Raw genomic sequence first — 20,537 nt, 5'->3', positions numbered from 1 at the left:
AATTAAGGCTGGGCAATATGATGACATTTATTACTATCATGATAAATTATCATGATAAATGATATCACATCAACATTTTTTCTGAGCATACTTTGGATATTATTAGTGCTTCTAGAAAACTAACCAATTGAAGGTTTTATTTCAAAAAGAGCACAATTAGTCCTGGTTAACTGGATTTATCAGTGTGTGAAGTGCTCAATAAGACTCATGTGGACTATGCTAGTATTGAAATGTACCACAGCTGTTCAGTTAAGCTTTACAACTTAACAGATGTCATAAAAACAATTCATGTATCATGATGTTTTATATGTATGCCATATTGTCAACCTGTATCATAAACTACCAAGAAAAACAAGAGATAAAATATAGATTAGATCTCTACTGTTGTCTCGCAGATCCCATAGTGGCCACATCATGAAAAAGCCACTAAAAATTTCTTCTACAGACCGAGTGTGCCTCTCCTCAAAATAAAGGTGCTATAAAGGGTTCTTTAAACAAAGGCAGTAGAGAACTATTTTTGGTTCCATAAAGAATAATTTTTGTAAGAGAGTTTCATGTCATTCATTTCATTTGTGACAAACCCTTTAAACGTTTAAAGGAGTTAATGTAAGGGTTCTTTGGCAATTACAACTCTGTAACAAAAAATGTTCTTTATGAAACCAAACATGATTTTTTATGCCATCACTCAAAGAAATCTTTGTAGCACATTTTGTAAATGGAAATAGATATATATATATGGAGTATATGGAAAGAAAGACTTTACAGGTGTGGTCTCCCTTACATAGACATACTGTCTACCACAGATTTCACTAATCAAAATCCCTGCTTTATGGGAAAATCTTTCCATCTGTGATTTTCAAACTAACGCTAAGAGAGAGATAGAGGTGACTTTACTCAGTCAGCGACGGTAATAGAAATGTTAATGAATTAATGATCATCTGAGCAGTTTCCAGCCTTTCGTTCAGCTTTGCTCTCAGAATAGCTTCATTAGTCACTAGTAATTAGGCAGCTATTCTGAATCTTTGGGCCTGTTGAAGATAATGAAGATGAAATATCACAGCTATATTCTCATTACGCAATGGCTAGCACGGACCATAATCTTAATGAATGAATATGCAAATGTGCATTTCAAAGAAAAGGAAAAAAAAGAAAGTAGGGAAGTTCTCTGCTGGAACTATGATGTAAAAAAAATTATATTAGGTCTACCACATGAATTGGAATCTGACTGCATAACAAAATAGAATCATACTCTACAATACCCTCTAACTACAATACCCTCAGACACACTGCAGTACTCAGCACATCAGTCAGCACACATGACTCTGCTAATCTGCTGAGCTTACACAAACACAGCAGTGCAACAAGCCACACATGGCCCTTAATAACACACTAATATTGTAATGGGTTTTCAGTGACCATTTTAAACCTTTAACATAAAGCTCAAAAACACATCCTCCAAACTGAACTACTGTCTGAATTTCTACCACGTCTTTGGTAGTTAGACCAATGGGTCAACTAAACCTGTTGATCTGCCAGGACATATGTGGTAAAGTTTGGCTCTTTAGTTTTGTAGCTAACAAGTAATGAAGGCTTATGAACACCAATTAGCACTGTCCAAACGGCATGCCATTACCCACTTGTCTTAAATTGTCGAGTTGTGCTGGGAATAATCTCAATTAGACTGTGGTCGCTGATACAGTATGCTGTTTTTATAAATAACAGCAAACACAATTTGTGTCTTGCTGTACCTGACCGCACAACAAAATAAAGCATGCCGTAGTTGTTTTCAATGATTTTCATCAATGATGATGATACACCATGTGTATCTCAGGAACTAGGGTCATAAACAATGCAAGCCAGTTGACTGAGGACATGTAACAACTCAAAGCATGCATTTAATATTACGTTGTTCTCTGATGTATAAACAATAAGTATGTGACTTAGGTTGGGGTAAAAAATGCTCAGATGCAATTTTACTCACCCTTTATAACCTATTATTTTGGTCCCAGGTTTTCCTTTTGTGGTGCACACATGAATACAGCAGGGGGTCAAAAAAAACACATAGCATTTGTTTCTCCAAGTGGTGTTTCCTTAAGCTAAGGTTAGTTTTTAGCTTTGCACCCACTTACTTTTCCAGCTTTAGATTCTTGGCTCGCCAAGATTGAGCTCCCCTTCTAGGGACATTGGCAAAGGCTTTTTGAGTGGCAACTCGTTTTCCATCAGGCAGTGCTGATCTCCAGTGTTACTGATGTAGGATTGTGGCAGAAATTGTCTCAGAAAAATAACTAGAAGTATCATCAATATATTTTATAAGGACAACATAAGGACAGGTCTACACAAACACATGACCAGGTGCCTGAAAAGTCCTGACAGCTGGTCCCACACCTCTACATAAAGACATTATGTCAAGATACTGCTTATCTATAAAACTGGTGAAATGGTTCCCCTCTGTGCAAAACTTACAGGCATGAGTTCAATATCATCCAATAGGACATTCAGAAAACCCCAGCCTTCCTACCCATCATAACCAATCATTTTAACTGTAAATTAATTGTGCTGAATAAAGAAAGTTTAATTCATAAACACTATTCACCAGCTGACTAGATTTAACAGCAGTAAGCATTATAGTTATGCCAGGATGTTTCATTTAAAATAAAATATATTTGGTCAAAACGTATTTACAAGGAACACCAATGCACTCTTATTGATATTTACAAGGAACACCAATGCACTCTTATTGATCAGGGCTGTGTTGGAGGTCAAGTGAGCATCACATTGAACACTCTCTACGAGTTAAGATGATGTTATTTACATTTACGGCATTTAGCAGACGCTCTTATCCAGAGCGACTTACAAAAAGTGTTATCACAAAGACACTTTCTGGATAAATAAAGACAAATAATCTAGGCTACTTAAAATTATTTGTTTAGCCAGTTAAATCACCAGAAAGTATTCATTATAGGGATATCCCAGTCCAAAGGCATATTTTAATTGAGCTTAATATTTTAGTTAAGCTTTCTAAGAGTGCCAAACTGCACACTACCCACCTAATTACCAACTAAAAACATGCACTATTATTGGATGTGATTTTATTAGTTTATTATGTACAGTATGTATCAAGATTCTTTGGGCCTTTTATGGGTGGCCCTAAGAAAACATGTTAAAAAACAGCACCCTGGATTTGATGCTTGCTGGTATTTACACTGACCTCATGTCAGTCTGTATAAGACATTCTTCAGTGTTTTGTTACTTCACCCCCATATCTGTCTGTTCAGCTAAAACAACATGGAGAAAGACAGTCAGTTAACTGCATTGCTGTGAAAGCAAGAAATGTCTGAAGCATGCAACCACCAAAGCATTGGTAAAATCATGGAGATATATTGGGTCTTGACCATGGGTGATAACTGGCCACAGACAGCTAATGTGCACAGGACTGGCAGTTAGCATTTTCATCCAAGTATGTTGCACTGTCAATTGATGTTGCTTTTGCAGCAAATCAAGATGTTGTGATGTATCACATGTTTCAGAGAAATAACATGCTAATAACATGCCTTCACTTACCTTATGCTGGTAGCCTTATGGGATGGGGGAGTCCAAAGTAGTGAGAAATTAAAAATGGCAAAATTGGGAAGAAAACTTCTTTTTTTTTTAACAATAAAGACACAAACTTTTAACACTAAATGTGTGGTGTGTGTTGGATCCTGTAAAGAATGCCAAAAATTCTCACATGCCACATCTAGACTCTAGAGTTGTGGTTGGTGTGGCGCAACAGATAACACCACCACCTGCCAGTGAGCTACCACATCATGTGGGAGACTGGGGTTCGATTTGTGGCCTGGGTGACTATGCTGCGCTACACTAATAAGAGTCCTTGGGCAAGACTTCTAACACTACATTGACCCACCTCTGTAATACAAGTAACCTTGTAAATCGCTCTAGATAAGAGCATCAGCTAAAAATGTCATAAATGTAGTTGTATCTGATGGGTGCAATTGATAGGTGCTGGAAACAAAGTTTACATTTTCATTTGTAACAGAGATGTGCAGCAGGCTAGTATAAGAACAGCATTTTTTTTTAAAAATGTGCATTCAGGAGTGATCTCCATCATGGCCCCATAATGCCCCCTCTCTCCACACACAAAGTCTGACATTGCGTCTACACTGTCATGATTATGTGTGAACATATGTTTCTAGCTTCACTTAAGGTCTCATCCTTCTTTCTTTAGTCTTCCTCTCACACACACATGCAAGCCCCAGAGGTGCTAATGCAAGCAGCAGACATCAGAGAGAGTGGTTTGGGCTGCTGCTGATTATTCATGTGGCCAGAGACTCCATAGTGAACTGATAAACTCTCAGAGGACAGGAGAGGGATTAGCGAGTGAGAGAGAGAGAGAGAGAGAGAGAGAGAGAGAGAGAGAGAGAGACGGTGGCTCGTTTGGGAGCCTTACCATTCCATTTGATCCTCATCAAATTCCTTCATTCCACATCAAAGACCAACCATTCTCCATCATATTTTACCACAATCCTCTGGACAATGAAACGCTCAACTTCACAGCTTCAGTTCTGGGAAGAAAACTCCACAGAGTACTTTAGGAGAAGGTTCTTGGAATGCATTAAGGCCCCTCCAAAAGTCATAAAAAAGTAACACAGAGAGAAACTTTTCCTTCAGTGCTGAAGACTTAAATGAGCGCCTTTCTGTAAGTGGGCTGCTCTGAAACCACCTCAACCATATTCCTTTAAGAGTTCCTTAGGTTTGTCAGTTCAACCTAAAAAAGCATACTTCATGTGGTAACAAGTAGTTTAACTGGTTAACTAAGTAATTAACCTAATAAGAATACTTTCAATAAAAAGTTCAACAGTTAAAAACACTTCAAATGAACAAAAGCAATATTTTGCATCAATTCAAACCTCAAAACACTTCAAATCAACTTATATCCTGTTGCATAATTTCCTATGTATGCAAGTGTTATACTATACCACTACACCTAAGTGTGCACTGCAACATGGGATACGATTAAAGAGTTGAGACAGCCAAATGAGGGAACAGGGGGAAACAGGGGAAAGACAAATGTAAGTAGGCAAAGTGTATATTAGACATGCAGGAAGGTTGGCACAAGAGTGATGAAATTATAAATAATATGAATTAAATATACATAGTGCCTATAAGAAAGTCACCCTCTTGGGTGATTTGCCCTTTTATTGCTTTTATAAATGATATCAGGGTCAATATAATTTGACTTTACAAACAAACTCTACCATGTCAAAGTGCAGATTTCAGATTTGAAAACAGATTTCTACGAAGGAATGTCAATTAAATAAAAATATATAATGTAAAAGAAGTAATGGCATAAATATCCACCCCGTTTAAAGTGACTGATCTAATTCAACAGAGGTCCAGGCAATTCTTGAAAGTAGTCTAACAATTGATGAAATGGCTCTCACCCAAATTAAATGCACAACGGCCTGCTCTAGGCAGATTCACATGTGCCACATTTTTTCCATTTCTTAATAATGGATTTAACTGAACTCCAGAGGATGTTCATAGACTTGGATCTTTTGTATCTATCTCCTGACTTACTCTTCAATAACTTTTCCTCTAAGTTGCATGGAGAGTTCTTTATGGTGTATTTGTAGCCAGGAATATTGATTAGCCAGTGACTGGGCCTTCCAGACAGATCTGAGACACATTCACTTCACTCAAGTGATCACCATTTCACTAACTGTGCCACTACTAACACCAGTTGCCTGAAACTCTGTTGAATTAAGTGTAAATATTTATGCAATCACATTAAATTCTATATTTCAAGTCTCTCTATTTCTATTTATCATGAAATTATGACACAATATAAAACTGCAATTAAAAAAAACATGTATAAAACATGCCATTGTGAAAAAATAATGTGGTATGATGGAAATTTTTTAAAAATTTTGGCAGGCTTCAGAAAAGTAAATAGATGACTCATTTGCATTTTGTAGCACAACCGCAGAATATATATCGTTTCAGCAAAGTCATTACAATGTGTGCATGCACACACCACAGGATATGCAATGTCACGTAACTTGCTTGAGACAAAAGGAAAGTTTGCACTGTTCTCATTTTCTATGACATATCTAAGGCAGATTATCTGAGCCCAGTACAATTAATTTTGTAATGTAATCTTTATGTAATGTAATCCTCAATACAAATAGAGCATTATTAATATCTTGACATGCTGGGTCACTGACTTCTTAAGAAATCTAGTGAAAAACTGTATTTTTTAATATCACAATATAAATCGCAGAACAAGAGTTTTTTCCCCAATAATTTGCAGCCATTCAGCAAAGGTTGTTAATGTAATAACAATTAACAAAGAATGAGGCATATACTGGAAAAAAATCAGCCATTTGTTGTGAAGCAATGTTGTGATACTTTCTAATCTACAGTACACTGATGGCGTCAGGCATGCCCCATGCTTACACTTGGCCATTAGCTTTTACACAAATGCCTAAGCCACACAATTTTTTCCTGTTCATCTACAAACCACATCTAATTGCATCACACATCAACACAGAGTAACAGTGTTTGCTATCTCTTTTAAAAAGAGTAATTCCTCATTAATTTAGCGCTTTTGTAAGTTGCTCTGGATAAGAGTGTCTGCTAAATGCCATAAATGTAAATGTAAAATTCCAGATTCTCTCTTGTCCCCATAGTATTGCTGTTGTTGTAATTATACTATAGTATCTCTACTTACGATTAGATCAAATCTCTATGTCTAATCGCCACATCCAAATTACTCCCTGAGCAATACAGTAGTAAATATATTTATATTAGTCAGTCTACACCTGTGGACAAAACAGAAACAGGCCTGGACAGAAATTATGGTACCCTTAACTTAATATTTTGTTGCACCTTTTGAGGCAATCACTGCAATTAAACGATTCCTGTAACTATCAATGAGACTTCTGCACCTCTCAGCAGGTATTTTGGCCCACTCCTCATGAGAAAATTGCTCAAGTAGTCTCAGGTTTGAAGGGTGCCTTTTCCAGATGGCATGTTTTAGCTCAATCCAAAAATGCTCCATAGGATTTAGGTCAGGGCTCATTGAAGGCCACTTCAGAATAGTCCAATGTTTTCCTCTTAGCCAGTCTTGGGTGTTTTCCAGCTGTGTGTTTCGGGTCATTATCCTGTTGCAAGACCCATGACCTGCGACTGAGATCAAGCTTTCTGACACTGGGCAGCACATTTCTCTCTAGAATCTCTTGATAGTCTTCATTGTACCCTGCACAGATTCAAGACACCTTGTGCCAGATGCACCAAAGCAGCCCCAGAACATAACAGAGCCTCATCCATGTTTCACAGTAGGGACAGTGTTCTTTCTATGCTTTATTTTCCATCTGTGAACATCATTTGGCATCAATTTTCCTCCTGCGGCCACATCCAGGGAGGTTGGCTACAGTCCCATGGATCTTACATTTCTGAATAATATGTGTAACTGTAGTCACAGGAACATCAAGCTGCTTGGAGATGGTCTTATAACCTTTATCCTTTGCTTCCTCTGGTCCATGTTTAGTGTGGTACACACCATGTCACCAAACAGCACAGTGACTACCTGTAGCCCTATATATAGGCCCACTGACTGATTACAAGATTGTAGACACCTGTGATGCTAATTAGTGGAAACACCTTGATTTAAAATGTCTTCGCAGGCCTGTTTAATGATTCATTTTTAAAATAATTCTGTTGAAGCATGGTTCAAAATCAATGTCTGATTTTTTATTTGTTCATTTTCATGTAATGTTTATTTATTATTACTTTTGTCAGATTCAAGTTATTTCTGTGACCATTGTGGGTTTTTCTTTCATTAACCAAGAGGTACCAACAATTTTGTACACATGTGTATATGGCAAATTCTGTAAACATGCTGACTTGTAGCACTATATATCATTGCACTCTCTCACACAGAACATTCTCTACTGATCTATGGTGTGTATGAGACAAAGCATTTTAGTAAACCCTCTTGTTGACTTGCATCTGTGTGTGTGTGAGTGAGTCTTTGTATGTGTCTCAGGTTTCAAACATCAAAGCAACTATCACTGTCTCTTAATGCCATTACGGATAGAGCCTAGTGCTTCATCAGCCAGAATCCTGGCAGGCAGTAATTTAATGGCCTATTGTGGCTCAAACAGGATTAGGTTAAACTGACAGTCTGGCTCACACTCAAGCACAAACACACATACACACACACACACGCTCTACAGGGTTAAGCACAAACAAATACCTCAGCTAACCCTATTCCACCTTTGGCAACTGTGGTCAATTTGCTTTATGTGTATGTACAGTATATATCACAATATATCATTTTTGAAGTATTAACACAATTCCAATGTAAATGCATATTAAATAGAAACATTGTGCTTATATATAGCTAGATTCAACTTGTTTTCTTTTGTAGCAACCTTTTTTTCATCCCATTTTGTCGTATAGGAAAGAATGGCAGAATCTTGTTTTCATTATAATAGTACACTGGTATAATACCCAAGAACCCATGTGGGATACCAAGGAACATAGCAGCATTACATCAACCACCAGTAATACCTTACCAACCTCACAGCAAGCACCTTGAATAGCACAGCAACCTCCGAGGAACCATCCTGCATGACAGCTAGTTAGCAGCACCCTACCCGACAACCAGCTACCAATATCCTAACAACCATCTGGGAGAGCATAGCAATTGCTTAGCAATGATATAGCAACCATGTAAAACAGCATAGCACTCGGCTAGTAACTGCATAGCGACCACCCTGGACACCAAAGCAACCGCATAGAACAGCAAGGCAACTGCATAGCAACCACCAAGAGATACCGTAACAATTGCTTAAGGACAGCTACCACTTGGAACAACATATCAACTGCCTATCAGCTGCAATCACCAAGGACACTATAGCAACTGCCTATCAATTGCATTATCAACCATCTAGCAAGTCTGTAGCAACCACTTAGGAACATCCTAGCAACTGCCTGAGAACAGTTCCTTAATTAAATGCCCATTAAAGAGCCCACTAGCTAAGTGAGGTCATTGGAATTACCTAAAATGCATCATTCAGTCTGTCCAGCCTTATCCAGAGTATGACATCACCAAACAGAAACACTTTACTGATTGTGTCATTTTTTAGCAGTACTGAGTCCAGTGCAACCATACCAACACAGCTTGACAATGATGGCCTGCTAGTGGAAGGATTTTGTCCATGTGTAGGGTTTTTTTAATAATAAAGAAAAAAAAACTTCATGTTTTTTCCTGGGGACAATGTCAAAATCATGATACTAATAGACACTCTCATGATACACTCATGATACACATCAATACTCGATAAACAATACAAATACAAAATACAAAATGTATCATAATAATAATAAATTATCATATTGACCATCTCTTATTTCATATGTACACTATTTAACAGGATTTACTATCTCAACAGTCACCTTATTGACTTGTGTTTAATAGTGTCTTAACTTAGAGGTATCTAAGTATCTTAGAGGTGTCTTAACTTAGAGCCTATTCAAACTAGCTGAGGTTATTCTTAAGTAAATAACAAAGCACTTTTTTAAGTCACTCTGGATAAGAGCGTCTGCTAAATGCCTTAAATGTAAATGTAAATGTAAACAGTCAGGGCTCTATAATGGTATATTTATTGTTAATAAAAAGGGAAAGGGATAAAGTGGACATAAGCCAGAATTTAACAATTTCCAACAATTTACCTGCACAAGACCTTGTACATTATGTGTAAGCAGAAGCAGAAGGGGAAAATAAAGTGAAATCTTGATGAATGGATCTCTAACAGGTCTTCAGAGAAGCCCCCCCCCCACCCCCACCTCGCAAAAATCTGGTTCGGTAGAGAAGTTTTTTTAGTGTGGTGCTTATGATGGTAGGTGTACAGAAGTGCATGGTTAAAATGTCCAACATTTAGTTTGACCTAAGCATTCGGTAGTGGTTCCAATATGATTTTTCAAGAAATGTTGCTTTGACACCTAATATTCCACAAACATTCCCACTTACCAATATCCAGCCAATTAGCAAAAACTGTTCCAAATGTGTCCACCCATTCCCCGCCCACTTTCCAAACCTCAAATCAGTCATGCCGTCAGGATGGGCCAGTGGTTGTTGACTAAGATTCAATTCTCCTGATGACACACAGACACACACACACACACACACACACACACACACACACACATAGCAGCTAAAAGCGAACTTGTGCAGCTAATTCATGTCTAACTATTCCCCACCCACATCACTTTTAATCCCTTTAAAACTGTGTGTGTGTTCATGAGTGTGCTTGTGTATTAACCTAGCTTGACCTCAGTGTCAGTGGTGCATTACCTCTGATTGATTTGCAAACTCATCCAAATGAAAAGAGTAAATAACAGAATTAATTAAAGTCAGCATGAGCTTATAGGGGGCGCACCACACACACACACACACACACACACACACACACACACCCTAAAGCAAACACTACAAACAGCAAAGTGCTCTTGAATATAGAGTGGAAAGGAGAACATGGTTAGTGACATTGTGTGCATGTATCCTACCTAATTTATAACACCAGTGCTCTATAACACTTGAAATTTAAATATTCAGCTAATTAAATGAAAATAGCACATTGAATGTAGAAAATATCCAATCAAATTTAAGCGGCAACTAAACGTACAGAAGAACATGCAATTGCTGCCCATAAAAGCGATCCATAAAAACAACCAATTAGCCAAGATATATCTGGTGTTCCTTTTTTGCTTTTACATTTTGAACTGGAGCTGTGGGGCTAATGTTGCTAGCAAACACTAGAAGTCAAAAGTCACTCAATCCGCTGAAACTGCATCTAGGTCTTCAGTTAGGTCTCATGTGGCTTAGGGCACAATATGCCTTGTAGAGAACTACAGAACTAAGGAAATGAACAACACATCACTATCTTTAAAATGACTACACAGGTGACTATGCTGAGCAGTCTGATGCGCTACCCTATGGCCTGTGAGCCATCAGCATCCAGAGTCCGAGGGAGCACAATTGTTCTCTCCAGGTGGGCAGATGGCCCTCTCTCCCCTCATCACTCTTAAGCGAGGTTGGCACCTGTGGAGCTGGCGCTTTTCTCTGACTGTTCCCAGTGGTGTCGGCGGCAGTTACAAAAAAAAGGTTTTTATAAAGTTTTAGATATTACGTCATGCTTTCACATTCCACTGTAACAGAGTTCCACTCAGACTGACACAGCCTCATTATAAAGGATGTGTTTGAAACTGGAGGTAGCTGACTTGAAGCCTCGCTGCCCATGCTGTCTCACAAGTCAGTGTTTTATCGACAGCTCATTGCTAGATATGAGTGTTTAACTGCATTGTCATTAGTCCCAATAAACTAGAAGGCTGGTGTACTTAGCCTTGAATTAGACATGACTGGGTGCCTTCCTGCCTCAGAATCCTGTCCAATATTTTCAGACGCAGCCTAAAACTCTGATTCCACAAAACGATTATTAATAGTGAAATGTTTATGTATAATTAAAAACTTTTGACATTTTGGTGTAGCCTGTTGTGTTTTGACAGTTTGAATTTAATTGATTGTTTTGGTTTTACATGAAGGTTAAAGCTGATCTGTCAAATGTCAAAGGTTGCTACTTTGTTGATTTGCCTCCTGTGAGTCTGTGATACTGACACAGCAAGTGTCTGCATTCCCAACTGAACATAGTGTTCTCTGCACATAGACATACACATCGCTTATCTGCATGTGTGCATAAATAATGGCGGGACCCATGCTGTGAAAGCACTTCTAAGACAGCATGATCCTACCCCCAATGATAACACTGACAGAATTAGTCTTTCACACACAGATTTGCTTTCATGGCAGTACAGGGGGTCAAAATATTACACAGTTAGAGTAAAGTGTTGTGTTGGTTCCTTCCTTTTACTCCAGCTGACGCTGAAGATTTGTTCATATTCCTGAGAATCCATGTGACCAGTATTCAGTAACTATAGTTATTTAGTGGATCTTTACAATTACATTAAAGAATGACAATTGCTGGTCAGTTTTAAGAACAACTGTGCCACCACTAAAACCTATTACTTGCTCTCTCATAGTTAACTCTTCGCTAGTCGTTGGGCAGCTGAGGCACTGTTTCAGCAAATCCTTATTAGAATTAGGTATTTGAGGAAACTGCAGTCAGTCAATGGAATTTAAATGAGCTCACTGGATTTGCAGAATTTAGTCTTATACTATATACAGTGTGAAATACAGTTATAGCAGTGTGCAACTGTAGCAATTGGCAGCGATAAAGAGGAGGGCCTGACACTGTATGTGTATGTGTGTGTGTTTGTAGTTGACTGGAGCGTTGAACTGGTTGCTGAGGAGGTCATTTTGTCGCTCCTACACAAACCCACCTGGCAACCCCAGCACTTTCTAATTGCCAGTCTTTCCGTTTCTCCCTTTTTGTCTCTCTGTCTGTCCAGGTGTCAGTTCTGTATCTTTTGCTCCTTCAATCTAAGCCTGTCATGGTCCCAGACTTTTGACTTTGATACTTATACCAAGTGTAGGATATTAAGTTAGACTCTGAACTATTTGCCACTACTTCTATTACCACCATTAAATATCATTACTCTCATTGCTATCACCATCACTGATATGATTATACTAAGTTACATTACACCATGATTATTATAGACATATTAAGATTATGCTGCACACCAGAGCAGAAGAACAGTCTTGGTGGTTCGGTGACTTTGGCTTGCTCACAGGGGGTTTCATGTCTTCTTATGTTGTTGATTACTTGCCTTTTACAGATTCTTTAAAGCTGCTTTGTGACAGTTTGTGACCGTTTGTGACCAGTTGTATAAAGCGCTATACAAATAAATTTGATTTAATTTGATTTGTAGAGTCACAATGTTGTATAGCATGGCAAACACTCATTACTGTATGAAAGTGGTAACAATACATCAAATAAATGTTGTTACTAAAGCAAGCAAACAAGAGTCTAAGCAAACAAGAGGCAGTCCTTGTGCATTTCTTAGTCAGTCAGTCATTCACTCAGTCAGCCAGTCAGTAAACAAAATTGCCTCCACAAGGCTGGCCCACTAGGCATCAATATTTATTCATCAATATATGAGCTAATGTCATCTTATTGTTTACAAATTAAAGTCTCTGATCCAGCACTAGTTATACACATTCATGTCTAGGTCTTAGCACAAGTTATGTGACAAAAAGCTATGAATTGTCCCTAAAATATGTAGATTTGAACACCCTATAAATTATTTTTATTTTAGAAACAGCTAAATATTATATAATAAAGCATATTATATACAGCACTGCAGAGATACAAACATTCATTTTCATAGAAAATCTTGCAGACATGCCCTGACTGAAAAAGAGACAGTGCCTCTCTTTCTTTACACACAGACACACACACACACAGAACACAAATAATGACAAAGCAGGACTGCACTGTGTTATGTTCTACACAGCATCACATACACACATGCGCACACACACACTGTACTGTGCTTTATGGGAATTGTGGAGATGGCAGTGCTCCAATGTGCTTGTCCTCACGTGGCCTGCCAATCAACCTGTCACCATGATGATGAGCTCAGCTTTTCTCTGTCTGATCCCAAAGGGGGAGGTATACCTGAGTATGTTCTCTTTTCTTTCTCTCTCTCTCTCTCTCTCTCTCTCTCTCAACACACACAAATGCATACACATCCCCCAGGCCCAAATTTAAACCGAGTCATCTTGATTTATTTAAATCCCAAGACCTTTCTAAGCAGCACTAAGGTCAAATAGCTCTATGGCCAATCACAACTAACCACTTCTACAGCCACAATTAACCATTCGCTGTCACCCTGAAATTGCATTTGCTGTCTGAAGTTTGCTTCTTTACAGTTTTGCACCAAAACTACAAGGCTAAGGGACTACAAGGCAATGAAACGATAATTATGCCACCACTGTTGAAACAAAATCTAGAGGAAGCTCTGTATTTATAGCGGTTTGGTGTGAAATGGGTAATTATAGAGAAACCACTATATTTACTATCATTACAATATATACATATATCTCTAAGCCCTGAAAAAAAACATAGGCCCTCTTAAAACATATGCATATTTATAACTTATTCATATAATAACTTGAGACATGTGTCCCCTCTCACCACCTGGGTGATGATGGTGCTCCTTCCAATACTTTTATGATGGGTTGGGGAGTTGAGGGTGACAAGGGGTGGTGATCATCCAATCTCACTAATGCTTTTGTCGCTAAATGCAATCAAATCCTCACAGCAATGCTCTAAAAACTAGTAGAAAGTCTTCCCTGGACAGTAGAGACAGTTCCTCCAACTAAGGCGGGATAAACTCTTACTTTTACTTTTATCCATTAAGTGTAGTAGGCTTATACTTTAAACTTTAAATCCAAAGACATGCTTTTTCATGTCTTCCTTATTAGAGAAACCTTCTCATTTTGTTATTTCTAACCTACTAATCTAACTCACGCCCTTCACCTCTTCCCTTCGTCTCACTTTACATATAGCTTTGGGAAACCGTATCAGCTCTTTCAGGAGTAGATAGAGGGCAAGGACACTAGCATAATGAATGCAAACCCAGAAATGCCCCATCCCAGGCAAACAAAAGGGAGCATTCACTGGTCTTCAGAGTATTTACCCCCAAGTAATACAGTTCTAAAGCTATGTGAACCATGACAAGTAGAAACTTGACTATAAATAGTGCATTCATGCTTGTATCACCATGTTCTAAAATGTTTTTTTTTGTGTTCATGGACATTTCACAATACTGCTGGGTGTTTACAATTCCACAGAAGAACCACTTTTGATTGCCTAAAGTGGTGAATTTCCAACCAGTCCTCAGGGCTCTAAAGACAGTCCACATTTTTGTTCAATTCAAAACAGATAAAATGTGGACCATGTGGGGGGCCAGATTGGTTTGAGATCCACAGCCCTAAAGAACATTTCAGTGGATGGTTCTTTGCAGAATCATTTTTGAGTGTGAACAGCCTTATACATTTTAAAAGAACCTCCATATAATGTAAAGCTTGTAGGAGGAACCCTTATATCAGTACAGAACCTTTTTACAGAACACATTATGTGAATAGTCTTAAAAAGGTTCACATTGCTTAAATAACCCTTTGCAGTTTGTAGTGTGGGCAACATGTTATTAAAATGTGACTACTGGATTCTTTCAACATTCATTCTATATGGGCTAGTATTGTTATTCTATTGCTACACCCTGTGATAAAGTGTCATATCTTATAAATATAAATTGCTGAATGAATAATGCCAAATAAGGGCAAAATAACTTGGGCGATGGGAATATATTTTAGCATTATTCTAATGAACAATACGCTGCTGCAGGCACATTATGGATATTGCTATTTTAATAGCTGGTTTTTGTATTTATTTCTTTGTCAAATTATTCACTTTCTCTCTAAATTTGGTACTTCCAATTAAGCCACCTATTTGTAGCAAAGCTCCCAACTCTAGGTGGGTAAAGACATAACATGTCTCCCCAATACATGTGAAGCCAGCCACTGCTCTTTTAGAACTGCTGCCAATGCTGTGTCGCTAGTCAGCAAAAGCGCTCAGAGGAAAGCGCCAGATCCCCAACTCCACCAAACCAGTTAAGAGACACCTGTGCCAGCCAACATTGCTTTATGAGATGAAGGGGGAGAGTACCTTTGACTCGAGATTCAAACTAGTGACCCCCGGACCATAGCTGCAGCACATAAGACTGCTAAGCCACTCTGAGCCCTTAGCTGTTTTTTTTTGTTTTGTTTTTTATAATCTGGCAGTACTAGTGCATTCTGTCTATGTCTCAAAATATTGCAATGAATATTGTGCACAATATAAATAAATAAATAAATAAATAAATAAATAAATACATACATAAACAAATAAATCAATTAAATTCAATTAATTAAAGAGATAAAAAAAAGGTGCGGCAATGGGTTCTTTGAGCAGTGCCATAAATGAACCACAAACAGATGTGTGAGTGAGAAAACCTTTCAGTTGAAGAACATTTACATCAAGGCTGACGCTCACTAACGCAGATTTCTTTACAGTGATGACAGTAGAAAATATTGCCATATTTTTCATTATCCAAAACCACCAGTGAACCTACATGTATCTTGAGTTTTATATGTAACATTGTTAATGGTAAAATAGTGGTAAATCTAGATAAAGTGAATAAATGAATAATGAATCAAATATTTTTATAGGGGCTAGTTTGTGCCCTACAATGCCCCGCATTCACTATTCTGCCATGAGTTGTTTTTTTTCTAAATATGTTTTATGCCAATAGTTTTCTCCTTTCTTTTCCCATTTCATATAATAACTTTCCTGGGACGCAGTAGGCATTAAAAGCTTCAGGCGTCTGGTTCCCATCACGACCACTGTGAACAATCCTGACTTGGTAAGTTTCTCAAGAAGTCACTCTGGGTGACTTTGTTTCATCTTTCATCAATTATGCAGAGTTCTTTATAGAATGTGTGATATTCTCCTTTAACTGCCCTAATATGGTCATGGACCAAGGAAAGTAAGCACTGAGTCTTATTCACAGAACTATACCTGAGGGTCTGAATCTGAGAACAGCCTGAACTTTGACACATTTAGCTTTAAAACATTGTTCAGAGTTATAAGATATTCTTCTTGCAGAGTCCAGCTTTATTTCCACACCACGAAACCCCATCAAGGCACAGCTGCATTCCTCATTAAAAAGCACCAGAAGAGAAATCTCCTAAGGCAACAATAACATGGCTTACTGTAGAAATACGTTACGGTAAGAGCAGAACTAGCACTGAGAGCAAACGCGCACAAGGTCATAAGACATACAGGCTCTGACCCCTGTTTTTAAGTGAGAAATGAGTGGAGAAGCAAAGCCAGGTTCTTACTGTGAGTTCTGGGGCTCGCTTGACGGTAGTTGGCTGGAGGCAGATCCACAAACTGTACCCTGTGTCCCGCCATCGTTCCTCCACTGCTCTGCAGCCCGAGAGAGACTGCAGGGCTGCGCGGCTTAACTCTCCAACGTGTGTGTGTGTATGTGTGTGTGGGCGCGCGCGCGAGGTGTGTGAACTTTCATTTCAGTAAACTGCGCCACGCGCGGAACTGTTAGTCAGCCTGGTCTGCAGACCTATCGTTTGACGATTGACGACAGTGCCACAGAGCAATAATTGAAACAAGTGATATTATTATGAATAATTGTAAACACGTGATATTATTTTTGTATGTATTAAGTAAGTATTGCATTGTGCTACTCCAAAACACTCTAGCGCGTTGACCTGGACGCGTTGTTAAGGACGTAGAAAAACTGCAAAGAAGAGAACCTCCACTAGGGGGAGGCTTTGGTCTTAAACGCGTAACGGGCTGCGAGCACAGACGTCAGGATATCAGCCGATTCTCAAACTGCAGATATGGCTTAATTGTGTACGTTATAACTATTATGGTAGGGTACTTTAAGGGTCCAATAAGAGAAAATGTCCTCAAACCAAGGTCTGAAACATTGTAATATCTAACTTTCATTAGGATTCAGTGCTATATTCTGTATATTTAAGTAGCCCAGTAGTTTTATGAATATTTTATTTAGTCCATAATGTACAAATAAAACAATGCTTTTGACAAAATGTGCACCTTAAAATAAATATCTTAATAATTCTTTTTCTTGCAGCACTCATCATGACACACAAATCACATTTGACAAGTATCACTGAATTGGTCTGTGGGTCTCCTGGGCTGCTAGACCTGTCCTGTCCTAAAAGGTAGAAAGGTTATGGTTTTAATAAACACTCCACTTCAAAATTAAATCGTTAGTTAAAGATCTTGATTCGGTAGGACAGCATCTGGGTCCGGACACGGACTACAGCCCTCCTGTTAGTGACCACTGCCCTAGAGACTCCCAGCAAATACACAGCATTGTCACAACCTTGTCTGCTTTGCTACAACAGTGTTGTCAAAAGGTGGTGCTGTTTATGTTGTCTCAAAATAGGTTGTCACAACATTGTCACAACCTCATTATTAAGTAACATTGCCATATGGTATTACTACCCGTTGGCAACTTAACAAATTTTCTGTGCATAATGTAAGACCTATTCAGATGAGATTACATTCACATGAGGTCCAGGGGTAGTTGTCTCTTTCACAGAAGCTCCTTATTTTTTCATGTTGTCACAACCTTTTAGGATACTGTCCGATAATGTCACAACTTTGTGAGCTATCAAAATATTGTGACAATGTAGAAAGCACTAAGCAGATAACTGTAGGCATCAAAACAATAGGTTGCCACAACATAACCATGTTTTCTGGGCTGAACTGACCAATGCGAGTTAACCAAGGAATTGCCCCAGTACCCTTAGTTTGTGTAGATTGATTATAATTTAATAAAGGGGTGTGGGGGTTATTTCATTTTGCATGGCTGAAGAATGTACTTTATTTAAAAATAACTGGAGCACCCCGCTGATGTCAGTTCTCCTAGTTTCTTCTAGTTCTCCTAGAGAATTTGTATTGTGGAGAACTACCATAATACGGAGTGAAGCTCTGTTTAAACTAACTGTGAGACACATATGAGACATGAGCTCATGTTTATGTACTGCCTACCTCTGCCTCTCCTCCGGATGAGGTCTCCTGTCTTACAACACACACTTTATTTTCTCTCCGATGCTGCCCTGCTCAGATCTCCCTCCTCACCTGCTTCCCTCAGTCAGGTCCCCGGCTGCCCAAATGCTGCCTTTCTTGGTCTGCCCAACCTCCATCTGTCGTGACACACTCTCTGGCTAGCCTGCCTTCAACCATCAGAATTTTTCTATGTTCTGGCTCCTACTCTGTCGGATCAAACTTCTCTGTATTTGTTGGATGTACAGTACCTGCCACCATTTTTCCTGGCTGGTGTGCCGTTCAATGTGTTCATGTCCCCTTCCTATGTCCCAAGAGGCATCCCGCACCCTCTGCTTTCTTGATCCCTTCTCACCAGTATCTCTCTTATATCTATATATTAGTATTATATTACTATTATATTATATACTATATATTATATTATATCTATCTATTATATCAGTATATCTATTTCTCTTTTCTGTCTGCTACTTCCTTCTTCTTGGCTCTGCTCCATTCTATTCTACTCAACAGTAGCTGGGCTCTGCTCCCCTCAGCTCACCTCATATTGACTTAGACCAGCTCAATTAGCATTTATTAAACTCGGCTCACCTCAGTTCAACTCTACTCAATTCCATTCACCTGAATTTACCATATGAACTGGATGTGTGGAAAATAGGCCACTAAGCAGATGTTAATGATTGGCAAAAAGGAGTGATTGCATTCGGGCCACACTGTGAAGGAAATAGCTGAATTTGCAGGTGTATCAAAGCATACAGTCTACCAGCACTACAGTCTTACTGGTCAACAAGCAGAGGCAAAAATCTCAGTCTACAGGAAATTCTTGTCAATGTCTAGCGAAAGTGAGCAATAGCCACTCTGTGCCACTCTGCTCTATATGGTATGTACCCTTTCAGAAATTGGTCGTAAAGGACCTGCTTCAACTTCTAGAAGTAATTCTTCTTGTAAAACACATTGATGGTCCCTGTCTGTCAGTTTCAGCTTTCGCCCACAATTCTGAAGAGAACTTGCTGTAGACTGGGGTTTTTGCCACTGGTGCAAGACCTGTATAACCATATGATTCAATACACCTGCATACAGCTACTTCCTTCACACTATGGTCTTTGGCATGCCCAAATGCAATCATTCCTTTTGAACAACCATTAACAAACGCTTTGAGAGTCTTTTTTCACACATCAGACTAGACACTCACTGCACTGTAACACCTCTTCTCAGTCAATGAATCCTGTCACACACCCTGCAGATATTTATAGCCTGATCATCCTTTTGCAACGCCATCTGCAAGAGCCTAAAGTTACTACCACCTTAAATTGATTTTGAGAGAAGGTTCTGGCTTAAATCTATTTGTAAAGTTAAAGGAGCAGGGATTCAGGCAGAGGCAAAACTTTTAGCACTGTTCTACCATGATCAACATTACATTTAAAACTGAGAAGACATGTAGTGGTTTATGATAGTCAATTCATTTGTTAAATGTGTTAAATCAAATTATGGTATGTTACAATTAGTAGTGAAATGCTACATGATGGATAATATGAAAAATATTTAATTTCTGATATGTAGATTTTTCAAAACGAATGCCCCCAACTCTTAAATAATGTTCGGGACACAGTCTTAATATTCACATTAAGACTGACAACCCACTTGTTTAGTTTAACTTTTGTAATTAATGTTTCCTTTTAGATAAAGGTTTCAGAACTTATAAATAAAGCTGTTTTGGTTTATTAATATCAAATTATAATTTTACAATGACAATCAAATTTGCAGGAAGAATTACAACATGTTGCCTCAGTAAAGTTAAGCTACTCAGTACTTTATACTCAGTTCTACCAGATGTCATTAACATGCTTTTTCTTTAGCAGTGGAGTCTTGCGTGGTGAGCATTCAGACAGGCTATGGCGCTTGAGTGCATTACCT

General features: G+C 38.5%; 1 protein-coding gene across 1 annotated transcript in view; it reads right to left on the bottom strand.

Annotated features, from left to right (window-relative positions):
- Positions 1 to 17,033, bottom strand: part of LOC140556416 (sickle tail protein homolog) — a 161,314-nt gene extending 144,281 nt beyond the window's left edge. Inside the window, exon 1 of the mRNA XM_072680321.1 lies at positions 16,910 to 17,033. Within this exon, the coding sequence (XP_072536422.1) occupies positions 16,910 to 16,982 (73 nt within the window). The 5' untranslated portion in view covers positions 16,983 to 17,033. The remainder of the gene's footprint in view (positions 1 to 16,909) is intronic.
- Positions 17,034 to 20,537: the final 3,504 nt, after the last annotated feature.

Source organism: Salminus brasiliensis, chromosome 5 (genome assembly GCF_030463535.1).
Source record: "Salminus brasiliensis chromosome 5, fSalBra1.hap2, whole genome shotgun sequence".
NCBI classification, from domain to species: domain Eukaryota; kingdom Metazoa; phylum Chordata; class Actinopteri; order Characiformes; family Bryconidae; genus Salminus; species Salminus brasiliensis.
The sequence above is the reverse complement of the archived record's forward strand: the minus strand, read 5'-3'. Positions and strand labels throughout refer to the sequence as shown.